This window comes from Schistocerca americana, chromosome 4, assembly GCF_021461395.2.
Source record: "Schistocerca americana isolate TAMUIC-IGC-003095 chromosome 4, iqSchAmer2.1, whole genome shotgun sequence".
Lineage (NCBI taxonomy): Eukaryota > Metazoa > Arthropoda > Insecta > Orthoptera > Acrididae > Schistocerca > Schistocerca americana.
The window spans coordinates 842,262,208-842,279,179 of record NC_060122.1 but is presented as its reverse complement, the minus strand read 5'-3'; the positions used below and the strand labels follow the sequence as shown (position 1 = coordinate 842,279,179).

Below are 16,972 nucleotides of genomic sequence, written 5' to 3'. Positions count from 1 at the left end.
ATCTATTGAAGTTTTACATAATAACCATATGACAAAATAATCTCCTCTTTGTGCGTTGCCGGCCGCGGTAACCGAACGGTTCTAGGCGCTTCAGTCTGGAACCGCGCTGCAGGTTCGGATCCTGCCTCGGGCATGGACGTGTGTGATGTCCTTAGGTTAGTTAGGTTTAAGCAGTACTAAGTTCTAAGAGGCTGATGACCTCAGATGTTAAGTCTCATAGCGCTCAGAGCCATTTGAACTATTTGAACCATCTTTGTGTGTTATCATTTACCAAAATCTCGTTTCGATATCTCAGACCGCCTATGAAATATTAGGAATGCTGTGAATACTTCGTTCTGATTTTATCGCTGGCGCATGCCTTTGCAAATGAGTATGCAACAGCAGATCAGTTTTCTCGAGATTGGTGACGGATAGAGACCTCCACCCAAGTCTACAGAAAACCTCAATATGTCAGCTAAGATTCATGCACAACAGCATATTGTGTAACATGTACCAATCTCAAAACCATAGTGATCCCTATTTTTAACTATAAACTTTTCAAATTTCTAACGATGTCTTACTTAAATGCAAATATCGCAATATCTATGACCATTAACGAAATGATGGGCATGTCATCATGAAGCTGACATATAAAGCTATAAGTAACGCAAAAATGATATTTTCTTTACCGAATGCATTCTTTAAGTTCGTTTCAGAAAGACTGCAGGGCGTGAACCTCGATTCTGTAATCGCAACGTTACGCTGGCCCACCGAAAGCGGGCGAACAATGCTGGCCTCCCTTTCCGCACAAACGAGTGAACTCGCCCTTAGGACTAAACCTGGTCACTGCACATCGCCCAGCGTATACTACGTGGACTATACCCACAAGGCAACCTGTAACTTTAGCAAGTGGGTGCTCCACATCTTAACTCGTGAAATGTGCCGAAATTGCTTAATATTCGACAGACATGGGATTGCTTATGCAACGCCGAATCGGTGGACCACAATCGTATTTAAAACGTGTTCCCAATGGTGCAAGAAGAATTTGGGCAATGGATCCTCTGGCGTCCTGATCTCTTCACCACTGGGAGCATATCTGTCTAACGTCTGATGCTTATAGAAGACTGTAGGTTATGCTGTATCAACGCACATGGAGTCAGTTTAGAGTCGGTACTAAGCATAGATGTCCAACTCCTCTCTCCACTGCCAAGACTAGTTTGAGGGAGATACAGCTTGGGGACAGGATTAGCCGAAGTATCTGCCAGCCCCACAGTCAACAAATCGCCGGTGGGTTGGTCTTTTAAGACGACAATGAAAGAGCACGGTGCCCCTAGCCCCTTAAACATCTTCCTTCATGAGACAGGAATTAAGGAAACGGAATGACCTGTGTTGTGGACTCAGGGAAGCCACGTGAGCATGCTAGGGATAATCTGAAACTTACAGTTGCTATCACGGGCACCCTCTTCTCTCACCGGATGCCCTCAAGATGGTTCAAATGGCTCTGAGCACTATGGGACTTAACATCTATGGTCATCAGTCCCCTACAACTTAGAACTACTTAAACCTAAGTAACCTAAGGACATCACACAACACCCAGTCATCACGTGCCCTCAAGAGAGAACAGAGAGAGCGAGATAGACTTGCATAGCACCTCGTCGACCACTTGTCTTATAAAGAGTATACAACAGTGTCTAAATGTACAGGATGAAGAAACACAGTTTTGAATATTGCAAAGCAGCAAATTTAGATTTTATATATACAAACTTTCAGACTGCCTATATTTTGGTGCAGTGCATAGAAAGTTAATTTGTGGTTTCAAAAATTTTATTCTCCTCTCTGCTTGCTTTTCATGAATCTTAGCCGAGATTGACTTTCGATGTAAAATTTTTTAGGCCATGTTTCATTCCGAAACGAATCTGTAGCTCTCACTAAATTGTGGTGGCGAGGGATCAATCGTTGAATACTTAAATATGGATTTGAGTTCCGGTTATACAATATTTCACGCACATTTAAAGGCTGTCATTTCAACTAAACACCTAAAGTCTACAAGTCCGGACAACCTGAATTGGAACCATCACTTATAAAATGTTGCGAGCGAAGGCGAACTAAAGATGCGTTTTATTGGCGGAACACACTTAAGACGTAAGAAATCCACTGAAGAGACCACCTATATTAGGCTTCTGCATCCTATTCTGGAGTACTACTGCGTTTTATGCGATCCTTACAAGACTGGATTGACGGAGGACACTGAGTAAGTTCAAAGACAGAGAGCTCCTTTTGTTTCAAGCATGAAATAGTGGAATGAGTGTCACGGATATGATAGGTGAGTTGGGGTAGCAATCATTAAAACGAAGAGTTTATCGTTGTAGCTGATATCTTTTCACGAAATTTCGATGTCCAACTTTCTTCTCCGAATGCAAAATTCTTTTGTTGACGCCCATCTATGGAGAAATCTAAGTGTTCATTTTTCCCATGTGCTATTCGAGAGAGGAACAGTAGAGAAATAGTGTGAAAGTGGGTCGATGAACACTTTGCTAGGCACTTAAATGTGAATTGCAGAATAGTCCTGTAGATATGGAGGTAGATGCCAAAGCCAATTTACTATCTGAACTACTGAATCAGTTCACAGAGACACGGGGGAGGTCGCTAGAAACGAGAGAATTAGGAATGAATAAGCGATTTCACGAGGGATGGTACAAAGTTTCGATGATTACCTCGAAAAAGAAAAAGGTCTGCCACCCTGAAAATTGGTGTTAGTCCTTCTCTCCTTGTTCTCCATTTAATATAATACATTTTTCCCAATCACTGTTGACACGGCTGAGTCTTTGTTTCTAGAAGTTCTCCAGTGAATGCCACGTCTTCATTCTGGAATTTCTTGCAGCTCCATGGTTTCTTCATGCGAGGGAAGAGAGGAAAGTCATAAGGTGTCACGTGATCGTAATAAGGGGGCGAGGCAAAATGTGATAGCCCAAAGATGCAGCACATGAATGAGTCCGGTGCAGAAAAGCTGTGTTGGTACCTCGTCTTACTCTTGAAATGTCTCCCACACTTTATGCTGACAGCCTCATGTAATCTCGCTGGGAGACTCCTTCAGTATGCCCTGATGAAGTTCCGCCATGAGCCGCCATATCGTGTTAGCATCTCGCTATGGCAGTCCGAACAAACGGCATCGCTATGCGTCTTCGACCATTTCGGCGGTGGTGAATGCAGTTGTTTCCACTGCTTGCTTTTGCTCCTTTGTCTCAGGGTCAGGCTGCCACAGCTGCGACATTCCCGCTACCATCGCAGACGGGCGAGCTTTTGAATGGATGTGTCAGGTCATGGACCCAGAAGGTGGCGACCTATGTCGTACATTGTGATGGATACTGGTTGACGACTCATTCTCACTTTTCCCCTTATGGTCTCGAATGTGATACCCTGGTCTTCGAGCACCAGAGCTTCCCTTCTCTTGCGACTCCCAGTTCTTGACAGAGGGACGGTCGTAAACTTCGTTCTTCATAATTCTGATTGACTGATCACAGGGGAAGTGTCACTGGACCCTAACCTCTGTGTCTTTTGATGGTGCTCTGTAGCCATACACTGTCACCTCACGGCACGGGGTATTGCAGGGCTGTTCCCCTCCTGGATAGAGCAGATAAACTGTTATTAAGATCTCACTTAAACAGTTAACTGGCATCACTTAGTTTCAGTAAGATGGACGTAGAGGAATATGGCCAAAGTTTAAACAGATTGTAGTCTGAAGAGTTATGTGCCTAGTAAGTGGACAAAGGATGGAAAAGGCACACCATGGTTTAGTTACGGAATCAACATCTAAATCTACATTCATACTCCGCAAGTCACCTGATGGTGTGTGGCGGAGGGTACCTTGAGTACCTCTATCGGTTCTCCCTTCTATTCCAGTCTCGTATTGTTCGTGGTATGAAGGATTGACGGTATGCCTCTGTGTGGGCTCTAATCTCTCTGATTTTATCCTCATGGTCTCTTCGCGAGATATTCGTAGGAGGGAGCAATATACTACTTGACTCCTCGGTGAAGGTATGTTCTCGAGACTTCAACAAAAGCTCGTACCGAGCTGCTGAACGTCTCTCCTGCAGAGTCTTCCACTGGAGTTTATCTATCATCTCCGTAACGCTATCGCGATTACTAAATGATCCTGTAACGAAGCGCGGTGCTCTCCGTCGGATCTTCTCTGTCTCTTCTTCAACCCTATCTGGTACGGATTCCACACTGGTGAGCAGTATTCAAGCAGTGGGTGAAAAAGTGTACTGTAACCTACTTCCTTTGTTTTCGTATTGCATTACCTTAGGATTCTTCCAATGAATCCCAGTCTGGCACCTGCTTTACCGACGATCAACGTTATATGATCATTCCGTTTTAAATCGCTCCTATTGCCTACTCCCAGATAATTTATGGAATTAACCTATTCCAGTTGCTGACCTGTTACATTGTAGTTAAATGATAAAGGATCTTTCTTTCTATGCATTCGCAACACTTTACACTTGTCTACATTGAGATTCAATTGCTATTCCGTGCACCATGGGTCAACTCGTTGCAGATCCTCCTGCATTTCAGTACAATTTTCCATTGTTACAACCTCTCGATTTACCACAGCATCTTCCGCAAAAAGCCACAGTGAACTTCCGATGTCATCCACAAGGTCATTTACATATATTGTGAATAGCAACGGTCTTACGACACTCCCCTGCGGCACACCTGAAATCACTCTTACTTCGGAAGATTTCTCTCCATTGAGAATGACATGCTGCACTCTGTTATCTAGGAACTCTTCAATCCAATCACACAACTGGTCTGATAGTCCATATGCTCTTCCTTTGTTCATTAAACGACTGTGGGGAACTGTATCGAACGCCTTGCGGAAGTCAAGAAACACGGCATCTACCTGGGAAGTCGTGTCTATGGCCCTCTGAGTCTCGTGGACGAACAGCGCAACGTGGGTCTCGCACGATCGTCTTTTTCGAAACCCATGCTGATTCCTACAGAGTAGGTTTCTAGTCTCCAGAAAAGTCATTATACTCGAACATAATACGTGTTCCAAAATTCTACAACTGATCGACGTTAGAGATATACACTCCTGGAAATTGAAATAAGAACACCGTGAATTCATTGTCCCAGGAAGGGGAAACTTTATTGACACATTCCTGGGGTCAGATACATCACGTGATCACACTGACAGAACCACAGGCACGTAGACACAGGCAACAGAGCATGCACAATGTCGGCACTAGTACAGTGCATATCCACCTTTCGCAGCAATGCAGGCTGCTGTTCTCCCATGGAGACGATCGTAGAGATGCTGGATGTAGTCCTGTGGAACGGCTTGCCATGCCATTTCCACCTGGCGCCTCAGTTGGACCAGCGTTCGTGCTGCACGTGCAGACCGCGTGAGACGACGCTTGATCCAGTCCCAAACATGCTCAATGGGGGACAGATCCGGAGATCTTGCTGGCCAGGGTAGTTGACTTACACCTTCTAGAGCACGTTGGGTGGCACGGGATACATGCGGACGTGCATTGTCCTGTTGGAACAGCAAGTTCCATTGCCGGTCTAGGAATGGTAGAACGATGGGTTCGATGACGGTTTGGATGTACCGTGCACTATTCAGTGTCCCCTCGACGATCACCAGTGGTGCACGGCCAGTGTAGGAGATCGCTCCCCACACCATGATGCCGGGTGTTGGCCCTGTGTGCCTCGGTCGTATGCAGTCCTGATTGTTGCGCTCACCTGCACGGCGCCAAACACGCATACGACCATCATTGGCACCAAGGCAGAAGCGACTCTCATCGCTGAAGACGACACGTCTCCATTCGTCCCTCCATTCACGCCTGTCGCGACACCACTGGAGGCGGGCTGCACGATGTTGGGGCGTGAGCGGAAGACGGCCTAACGGTGTGCGGGACCGTAGCCCAGCTTCATGGAGACGGTTGCGAATGGTCCTCGCCGATACCCCAGGAGCAACAGTGTCCCTAATTTGCTGGGAAGTGGCGGTGCGGTCCCCTACGGCACTGCGTAGGATCCTACGGTCTTGGCGTGCATCCGTGCGTCGCTGTGGTCCGGTCCCAGGTCGACGGGCACGTGCACCTTCCGCCGACCACTGGCGACAACATCGATGTACTGTGGAGACCTCACGCCCCACGTGTTGAGCAATTCGGCGGTACGTCCACCCGGCCTCCCGCATGCCCACTATACGCCCTCGCTCAAAGTCCGTCAACTGCACATACGGTTCACGTCCACGCTGTCGCGGCATGCTACCAGTGTTAAAGACTGCGATGGAGCTCCGTATGCCACGGCAAACTGGCTGACACTGACGGCGGCGGTGCACAATTGCTGCGCAGCTAGCGCCATTCGACGGCCAACACCGCGGTTCCTGGTGTGTCCGCTGTGCCGTGCGTGTGATCATTGCTTGTACAGCCCTCTCGCAGTGTCCGGAGCAAGTATGGTGGGTCTGACACACCGGTGTCAATGTGTTCCTTTTTCCATTTCCAGGAGTGTAGTTGTGCACATCTGCTCGACGTCCCTTCTTGAAAACGGGGATGACCTGTGCCCTTTTCCAATCCTTTGGAACGCTACGCTCTTCTAGAGACCTACGGTACACCGCCGTAAGAAGGGGGGCAAGTTCCTTCGCGCACTCTTTGTAAATTCGAACTGGTATCCCATCAGATCCAGCGGCCTTTCCTCTTTTGAGCGGTTTTAATTGTTTCTCTATCCCTCTGTCGTCTATTTCGATGTCTACCATTCTGTCATCTGTGCGACAATCTAGAGAAGAAACTACAGTGCAGTCTTCCTCTGTGAAACAGCTTTGGAAAAAGACATTTAGTATTTCGGCCTTTAGTCTTTCATCCTCTGTTTTGGTCACAGAGAGTCTGGACATTTTGTTTTGATCCACCTGCCGCTTTGACATAAGACCAAAATTTTTTTAGGATTTTCTGTCAAGTCAGTACATAGAACTTTAGTTTCGAATCCATTGAATGCCTCCCGCATGGCCCTCTTCACACTACATTTCGCTCCGCGTTATTTTTGTTTGTCTGCAAAGCTTTGGCTATGTTTATGTTTGCTGTGAAGTTCCCTTTGCTTCGGCAGCAGTTTTCGAACTCGGTAGTTGTACCACGGTGGCTCTTTTCCATCTCTTACGATGTTGCTTGGCACATACTCATCTAACGCATATTGTACGATGGTTTTGAACTTTGTCCACCGATCCTCAACACTATCTGTACTTATAACAAAACTTTTGTGTTGAGCCGTTAGGTACTCTGAAATCTGCTTTTTGTCACTTTTGCTAAACAGAAAAATCTTCCTAGCTTTTTTTAATATTTCTATTCACGCCTGAAATCATCGATGCAGTAACCGCTTTATGATCGCTGATTCCCAGTTCTGCGTTAACTGTTTCAAATAGTTCGGGTCTGTTTGTCACCAGAAGGTCTAATATGTTATAGCCACGAGTCGGTTCTCTGCTTAACTGCTCAAGGTAGTTTTCAGATAAAGCATTTAAAAAAATTTCTCTCGATACTTTGTCCCTGCCACCCGTTATGAACGTTTGAGTCTCCCAGTCTACATCCGGCAAATTGAAATCTCCACCCAGAACTATAACATGGTGGGGAAATCCACTCGAAATATTTTCCAAATTATCCTTCAGGTGCTCAGCCACAACAGCTGCTGAGCGAGAGGGCCTACTGAGACCATGTCTGAGTCTGCTTTAACCGTGACCTTCACCCAAATTATTTCACATTTCGGATCTCCGTCAATTTCCTTCGATATTATTGCACTTCTTATCGCTATAAACACGCCTCCCCCTTCACTGTCCAGCCTGTCTTGCGGTATACATTCCAATCTGAGTTTAGAATTTCATTACTGTTTACATCTGGTTTCAGCCAACTTTCTGTCCCTAGTACTATGTGGGCATTGTGACCGTTTATTCATGAGAGCAGTTCTGGACCTTTCTATAGACGCTGCTGCAGTTTACTATTAGCACATTAATATTGTTATTCCCTGTTGCATTTTGCCTACTCCTACCTTGCCGCGTCTCAGGAGGCGTCTTGTCGGGCCTAGGGAGGGAATTCTCTAACATAAAAAACCCACATGTGTACTCCACACGTACTCCCTTGTAGCCGCTTCCTGCGTGTAGTGCACGCCTGACCTATTCAGGGGGAACCTATATTTCTCCACCCGATAGCGGAGGTCGAGAAATTTGCACACCAGATCCCCGCAGAATCGTTGGAGCCTCTGTTTTCAGCCTTCCCCTCGGCTCCAAACCAGAGGACCGCGACCGGTTCTGGGAACGATGGATGCTGATGAAGCAGAGGCTGTTGCACTTTCGGCTCAAAAAGGAACGCATAAATGACGACAAGCGAGGGTTAGCAGAGATTCGTGCGTCTGTGAAAATATCGATGCGTGAAGCATACCTCAACTACCACTGTCACACCTTAGCAAAAGATCTGCCAGAGAAACCGAGAAAATTCTGGTAGCATGCAAAATCACTAAGTGGTTCTAAGGCTTCCATTCAGTCCCTTATTGACCAGTCTAATGTGGCTGTTGAAACGAAAGCTAAAGTTTTAAATTTCACCTTCACTAAATCGTTCACACAGGAGATTCGTACAAACATACCTGCATTTTACCATCAGACTGACTCCCATGTTGTCGACACAGTAATAATTATCCCTGGCGTTGAGAAACAGTTGAAAGATTTGAAAGCAAATAAACCATCAGGTCCGGATGGAACCCCAGTTCCATTTTACAAAGAGTATTCTACGTCATTGGCTCCTTACCTAGCTTTCATTTATCGTGAGTCTCTCGACCACCCCAAAGTTCCAAGCGACTGGAAAAAAGCGCACGTTACTCAATTATATAAGAAGGGTAAAATAACGGACACGCAAAATAACAGACCATCATGCCTAACTTCTATTTGCTGCAGAGTCATTGAACGTATTCTCAGTTCGAATATAATAAACTCTCTTGAGACTGACAAGCTTAGGTCCACGATTCAGCATAGTCTTAGAAAGCATCACTCTTGCGAAATTCTGTTTGCCCTTCTCGCACATGATATACAAGGAACTATGGATGAAAGGCAACAGGCAGATTCCATATTTCCAGATTTCTGGAAAGCATTTGACACGGTGCACCATTGCAGGATGCTAACTAAGGTACGAGGACATGGAATAAGTTCACAGATACGCGAGTGGCTCGAAGACTTCTTAAATAATCGCGACCCAGTACGCTGTCCTCCACTGCGAGCGTTCATCAGAGACAAGGGTATCGTCAGAAGTGTGATAGGACCGCTGTTATTTTCTATATACATAAATGACTTGTCGGACAGCGTGGGTAACAATCTGCAGTTGTTTGCTGGTGATGCTGCGATGCACGGAAAGGTGTCGAAATTGACTGACTGTAGGAAGATACAAAACGACTTAGGAAAAATTTTTAAGTTGGAAATGTGTAAAAATGTAAGATAATGCGAATGAGTAGGAAGATCAAAACTGTAATGTTGGGATACAGTATTACTAGTGTCCTGCTTGACACAGGCAAGTCTTTTAAATATCTGGGCATAACGTTGCAAAAGCATACGGGGTGGAACGAGCATATGATAACTATGAAAGGAAAGGGGAATGGTCGATTCGGTTTATTGGGAGAGTTTTAGGAAAAAGTGGTTCACGTGCAAAGGAAACCGCACATAGGACGCTGGTGCGACCTAGTGTTGAATATTGCTCTAGTATCAGGTCGGATTAAAGGAAGACGTCGAAACAAGTCAGAGGTGGACTGCTAGATTTGTTATCGGTAGGTTCGAACAACATGTAAGTGTTACGGAGATGCTTCGGGAACGCCGGCCGTGGTGGCCGAGCGGTTCAAGGCGCTACAGTCTGGAACCGCGTGACATCTACGGTCCCAGGTTCGAATCCTGCCTCGGGCATGGATGTGTGTGATGTCATTAGGTTAGTTAGGTTTAAGTAGTTGTAAGTTCTAGGGGACTGATGACCTCAGAAGTTAAGTTCCATAGTGCTCAGAGCCATTTGAACCATTTTTTTGCTTCGGGAACTCAAATGGGTATCCCTGGAGGGAAGGCGACGTTATTTTCGAGAAAATTTAGAGAACCGGCATTTGAAGCTGACTGCCGAACGAGTTTACTGTCGTCAACGTACACTGCGCGTAAGGACCGCGAAGATAAGATACTAAAATTAGGGTTCATAGAGAGGGATAAATACAGTCGTCATTCCCTCGCTGTATTTGCGAGTGGAACAGGAAAGGAAATGACAAATAGTATTGCAAGATACCCTCCGCCACACACCGTACGGTGGCTTTCGGAGTATCAGTGTAGATGTAGATATGGCAAGAGACGAGTTACTGCACTACTCTGCTCTGTGTGAGTGGATTCCGCCACACTGTTTTGACACTTTTGGCGGAGTGCTGCGAAAATGAGGCACGGGGAATTAACTGTGTATGAGCGTCGCATATTGCAGTAAACGAAAACAAATAATTATTAGATAACTTCATTTTCTCAAGGTCATTATTAAAATCTATTGGCTATACCTCGTGCAGCTACCTTAAGGTCTGAAAGGGATTCTGATTCCACGTTCAGTCCGAGTATCGGTATGGAGGAAGGGTCAGGGACACTTGGCTTGATAAGATGGCCGGAGCTTCCTTCTGCACAGGACGCCGCCGTTGTCTATGCGGCCACGTCCTCTGACGCGACACGGTCCTTAAGTACTGCGGCCCCGCGCTTCTCTAGCAGTTCTCGCTATGCTCTCAAGCCTTCGGTATGCGTTGTTGGTAGCACAGAATAGAGCTTTCCAAGTATTTGCGTTCTACGATTGGGATCTGTCGCTGAACTGTTTCCACCCGCCTACGACATTTGCTATGCTCTGCTTCAAGTTATTGAGCCATACAGTTCATTAACATTGTCGTCGACCACAGGAAAGTACCTGTTTGTTCCTGCTACGTCGCTACGAGTGCGAGGGATCACAAACTGCAGTCTAACTACGTGGGGTAGGACAGAAAAGGTACGCTGTTTCACTTCCTAATCCATTCACGTTTCCTGCCAATACAGGATGACGTACGACAAAAGTAAGCTTTTAGACTGGCTGGTCCATCGCTGTCAGTCATGGGACAGAGAAGACGCTTAAGTCATCCACTTTGACACTGCCATTTCAGTAGCAATTGAAGAGATTACGATACCTATGTTCCAAATCCTGAGTCAATCGCTTCAGCACAGCTGATACTCCGTCACCATTCTAATCACAAAGCTTCACGTCGCAGTGCAAGATTACGACGGATGACACCATTCAGAACAGCAACAGACATTGATAAAAGAAGCTAGTTGGTCTCGAAAAAAAAATAGAGGGCATCTGAAAATTTGTCCATTCTGAGAGAAGTAATCAGCAGGAGTTTGAGAGGATCTGCACCCTAGCATGTATACTCTCTACAGATAAGCCGAAGTTTTGTGTCGTTGTCGTCTTCGTTCTCGTGGTCTCCAGTCTGAAGACTGATTTGATGCAGCCTTCCATGCTACTCTATCGTGTGCAAGGCCCTTCATCTCCGAATAATTACTCCAACTTACATCCTTCTGAATCTGCTTACCTTATTCATCTCTTGGACTTCCTCTCTTATCTTCACTCCCAACATTTGCCTCCAGTACAAAGCTCGTGATCCCTTGATGATGTCTCAGAATGTGTCAAATCAGCCGACCCCTTCTTCTAGTCAGTTTGTGCCACAAATTTCTTCTCTCCCCGATTCTGTTCAGTACCTCCTCATTAGTTACGTGATCGAGCCATCTAATCGTCTACATTATTCTGTAGCACCACATTTCGAAAGCTTATATTCTCTTATTGTCTAAACTGTTTGTCGTCCATGTTTCACTTCCGTTCATGGCTACACTCCAGACAAATAAGTTCAGAAAAGACTTCCTGAGACTTAAATCTCCGCTTGATTCAAATAAAGTTCTCTTATTCAGAAACTCTTTTCTTCCCATTGCCAGTCTACATTTTATATCCTCTCTACTTCAGCCACCATCCGTTATTTTAATACCCGAATACCAAACTTCATCTACTAGTTTCAGTGTCGCGTTTCTTAATCTATTTCCATCAGCTTCACCTGACTTAATTCCACTGAATTCCATTACCCTTGTTTTACTTTTGTTGATTTTCATCGCATATCCACCATTCAGGTCACTAGACATTCCGTTCAACAGCTCTCCCAATTCCTTTGCTGTCTCTGACAGAACTATGTCATCGGAAAACCTTAAAGCTTTTATTTATTCTCCCTGAACTTTAATTCCTTCTGCAAATTTTTCTTAGGTTTCCTTTACTGCTTGTTCAATGTACAGGCTGAATAACATCGGGTACAGACTACAACAGTGTCTGTTGTTTCTGTACAAGTTGTAAATAATCTTCCGACCCGTGTATTTTACCCTTGCCACGCGGCCCGTAAGTGTGTGAGACAAATTTTGTCGTCTGATTCAAAATTCCAGCCGGGCGTTGTGGCCGAGCGGTTCTAGGCGCTTCAGTCTGAAACCGCGTGACCACTAATGTCGCAGGTTCGAATTCTCCCTCGGGCACGGACAGTGTGATGTCCTTAGGTTAGTTAGGATTAAGTAGTTCTAAGTTCTAGGGGACTGACGACCTCAGGTATGTCCCACAGTGCTCAGAGACATTCAAAATTCCATGCTAGTGATCGGCAGATTAAAGATAAAGGACTTACCCAGAACCGTGACTCACATTTTTTCCAGCAGTCATCTTACTAGTTTCATGTAGAGCACCACAGTTTTGTCTCTTGCACCAACCTCTTCATCTCAGAGTAGCACATGTCCTCTTTTCGTTGTATGCATTCCAGACTCGGTTTTTCTTAACAGTTTCTGCCCTCTGTAACTCCATCTAGTATCATGGACGTTATCGCCTGGTATCTTAAGACCAGTTTATGCTGTGCACTCTTGTCGGCGTTCTCATATGTCCTTTCTTTGCCGCTCCTGTGGAGAATCACCTCATGGCTTATCTTTGTCAGTCGACCTAATTTTCAAAAGCCTTACGTAGCACACACATCTAAAATAATCTGATTCTCTTCACTTTCGGTTGTCCCACTGGCCATAATTCCCTGCTATACAATTTTGGGCTCCAAACGTATATTCTCAGAAATTTCTTCCTCAAATTAAGGCAAATGCTTGACACCAGTAGATTTCTCTTGGCCAGGAACGTCCTCTTTGCCTGTGGTAGTCGGCTTATTACAGCTTGACTTTATTTTGTCTGTGACATGTTTTGCATCCAAGGCAATAGAAATCCTTGACTCCGTTTACACAGTGGTCCCCAGTCTTGATGTGAAGTTTATCGCTTATATCATTTCTGATAGTATCAGTTCACAGGGTGTGCTTACTGTAATTCTTCGTCGCCTTCATTGAGCATTGTATTGTATGTTAACCGGGGACCTAGAAACGACGGAGAGGCTCCTTCCCCGCCGCAGCCGCAGTGGTCCACAACCCCACGACGACTACTGCAGTCCACTTCACCCCTCCACCGCCCCACATCGAACCCAGGGTTGTTGTGCGGTTCGGCCCCCAGTGGACCCCCCAGGGAACGTCTCACACCAGACGACTGTAACCCCTATGTTTGCGTGGTAGAGCAATGGTGGTGTACCCGTATGTGGAGAACTTGTTTGCGCAGCAATCGCCGACATAGTGTAACTTAGGCGGAATAAGGGGAACCAGCCCGCATTCGCCGAGGCAGATGGAAAACCGCCTAAAAACCATCCACAGACTGGCCGGTTCACCGGACCTCGACACAAATCAGCGAGGCGGATTCGTGCCGGGGACCAGGCGCTCCTTCCCGCGGGCTCACTGAGCATAGTAATGTCACCATCAAATCCTTCGGCCGTGAATTTTAATCCCATTCTTGATTCTATGATTTATTTCTGCATTGCCTCTTCGATGTATGTAGACTGCACAGTTGGGGTGAAAGACTTATCCTCGTTTTTTGTAAACCTTCGTCGCCAGTTATGCAAAGGCTTCGTCGCTAATGCTGTAGAGGCCTGTAGAGGCCGAATGGCCGCTGTTGTTCGGTAGGCTGAGTTTGTTGGTTCGTGAAACAGCTTCTGGTGCTAAAATAATTTGCCCCCAAGGTCAGGTAACAGGATAAGAGAACGAAGCTTCTGCAACACTCCAACAAACTAGTAACAAAGTTACACAAATGAGTTAAAAGGTTTACTTATCTTTGTAAATTGTTGAATAATTAAATTTGCAACGCTGCATGTAATGAAACACAAATAGAAGGCCCTCGATGACTAAGTGCGGAGGGTACCTTGAGTACCTCTATCGGTTCTCATTTCTATTCCAGTCTCGTATTGTTCGTGGAAAGAAGTATTGTCGGTATGGCTCTGTGTGGGCTCTAATCTCTTTGATTTTATCCTCATGGTCTCTTCGCGAGATATACGTAGGAGGGAGCAATATACTGCTTGACTCCTCGGTGAAGGTATGTTCTCGAAACTTCAACAAAATGGCTCTGAGCACTATGCGACTTAACTTCTTTGGTCATCAGTCGCCTAGAACTTAGAACTAATTAAACCTAACTAACCTAAGGACATCACACACATCCATGGCCGAGGCAGAATTCGAACCTGCGACCGTAGCGGTCGCTCGGTTCCAGACTGCAGCGCCTAGAACAGCACGGCCACTTTGGCCGGCGGCTAAGTGCAGATAATAGCTCAGTACATAGCAGATCCAATTACAACAAGTGTCTGTTCACTTCTAAGAGCTCACCAAGCGACTTCCCCTGTCTACGTCAGCCCTGGACGACGATCTATAACCAAGTGGACGAGAGCTGCTCTTCTGTCTTCCGAGTAGGCTTCGGTCCGCTGTGGTCTGGTCATTGGCGAATTGTACTCGGCCGGTAATTGGCCGAGGCGGCGTCGATATCTTCGTCCTCAGCTGCGCTCGTGGCTCTGGTGGAACTCGCGCAAAGTGGCGAGTCTCTACGGCAGTGGCACCAGCTCACATCTCTGCGCCACTGCTTCCTTTCCCCTGGTTGTGTCTCGTTCGGACGACACAGCACTTGTCTTACACCCTTTTGGTCCTCCATTCTTAGTCTTCCGTCTTGGTTCTTGTACATATTGTATATTAGTGATATTTCCCCATTACTCACCTTTTCTCAGAATATTGAAGGTTTTTCACCATTTCACATTGACAAACGCTTTCTCCCCCCCCCCCCCCCACCCCCCACCCCCCTCCCAAGGTCAGCAAAGCCTACACACGGATCTCAATTTTTGTTAAGCCTTCCCACCATTATCGAACGCTACGTTACCTGTCATAAATCCGAACGGATCGTCATCTAACAGGTCCTCAGTTTCCTCTTCCGCCCTCCTATGTGTTATTATAGTCAGCAAGTTGAATGCACGAGTTCTTGGGGGGGGGGGGGGGGGTGTTAGGACGTCAAACGGACCAGGCTGAAGCAGGAGAGGCAACACAGGAACATTTTAATTTCCACTTTTTACAAATAAATCCATAACACTTTGTCAGCATGACCAGGAAGGATTCAGGATTAACACTTATAGCAGTGGAAGTTCGAAAACACAACAAAATAATTTTTTTTTACATGTGAAATTTCATCATTTTTTCTCTTACTATTGGCTGCATCTGTTGCTATAGGTACACTTTTCTTCATAAGTATGAGAGACTCTTCGATGAATATCGCACAGCGTGCAAAGCATACTTGTAGGTGTATGAGGCTCTAGAATTTATTTATTTCGTGAAAAAATGAATGAGCTGTTACATTTTAAACTTCATGTTTAGAAAAAACTCAAATTTTATAGTTAATCATCTCTATTTTTACCACAGTATAAATAGATTGGGAAAATTCTAGAGTTTCATACACCTGTAAGTACGGTTTGTGTGCTGTGCAAAATTCATCGAAGAATATCTGTTACTTATGAAGAAAAGTGTACCTATAGCAACAGTTGCAGCCAATAGTAAGTGAAAAAAATGCTGAAATTCCTCATGTTAATATAATTTATTTTGTTATGTTTTTGAACTTCCACTGCTATAAGTGTTAATCCTGAATCATTCCTGGTCATGCTGACAAAGTAAAAGTATAGACAGTGGAAATTAAAATGTCCTATGCCGCCTCTCGTGCTCCAAGTCGGCCCATATTTCCCACCCCCCTTAAGCTGATTGTGAGATATTTCAAGCACTGAACCACCTTTTCCATCTACCGGGATATTATGAGGGTGATATTTTTCCGAAAGTCCGAAGGTATCCTCGCGCAGATCCATGTATTCAACACACCGATTTGAATAGTCACTTGGATGTCACTTCGCCCTTTGATTTCCGAAGGGATTTTGTCGATCCTTTACCACTGTAAGGATTCAACTTTTATCCTCGCGGCCTGTGAGCGTAGTCCGGACGCGGAGGAACGCCTTCAGGAAGGTGTGTGGGACCCTCTGGCAGCGGGCAGCAGGCAGCAGGCCCCGTCCCTCAAAAGCGTCAGATTATCTGCCGTGGAGACGCGGCCGCGGGAAGTGCCCCTAATCAGATTATGCATTATGGCGGCGCTTTCCGCGCTCTTCTGGCGACGGCGCAGGCCGGCCGGCCGCTGAATGCAATCTGGCCGCTCGAGTGAGGCCCGGTGCGGCGCGGCGCGCGCGAAGTTTCCGGCAGCCGGCTCGATATATCTCCTTTGTGGGCCTCCGGCGCCATTGTCGGGCGGGCCCGCGTCGGCCGGGCGTCGGCCATTCTTCAGCGGCCAATATCGCCGACGCCCCGCCCGTATATCTCGCGAGGAGCCTTTGTGCGCCGCGACGTCTTAAAAAATTCCGCTTGTTACGGGAGAGCACCTAAACACACCTCGAGCGCGCACCTCTGCCGGGCCGGATTGTTCGCAAAGTGCAGGAAACTGTGACTTCAGGGGTCTCGCTGCGCGTAGGCACTTAGGCGAAACCGCAGCTATCCCACTGCTATCGGTAAAGTATACCTCAAGGGGCTCCGGAACGCCCTATACTTGAAATGTTAAAA

At 46.2% G+C, this 16,972-nt stretch overlaps 1 protein-coding gene across 1 annotated transcript in view; it reads right to left on the bottom strand.

Moving 5' to 3' along the window:
• Positions 1-16,657, bottom strand: part of LOC124613856 (atherin-like) — a 53,698-nt gene extending 37,041 nt beyond the window's left edge. Inside the window, exon 1 of the mRNA XM_047142581.1 lies at positions 16,512-16,657. Within this exon, the coding sequence (XP_046998537.1) occupies positions 16,512-16,657 (146 nt within the window). The remainder of the gene's footprint in view (positions 1-16,511) is intronic.
• Positions 16,658-16,972: the final 315 nt, after the last annotated feature.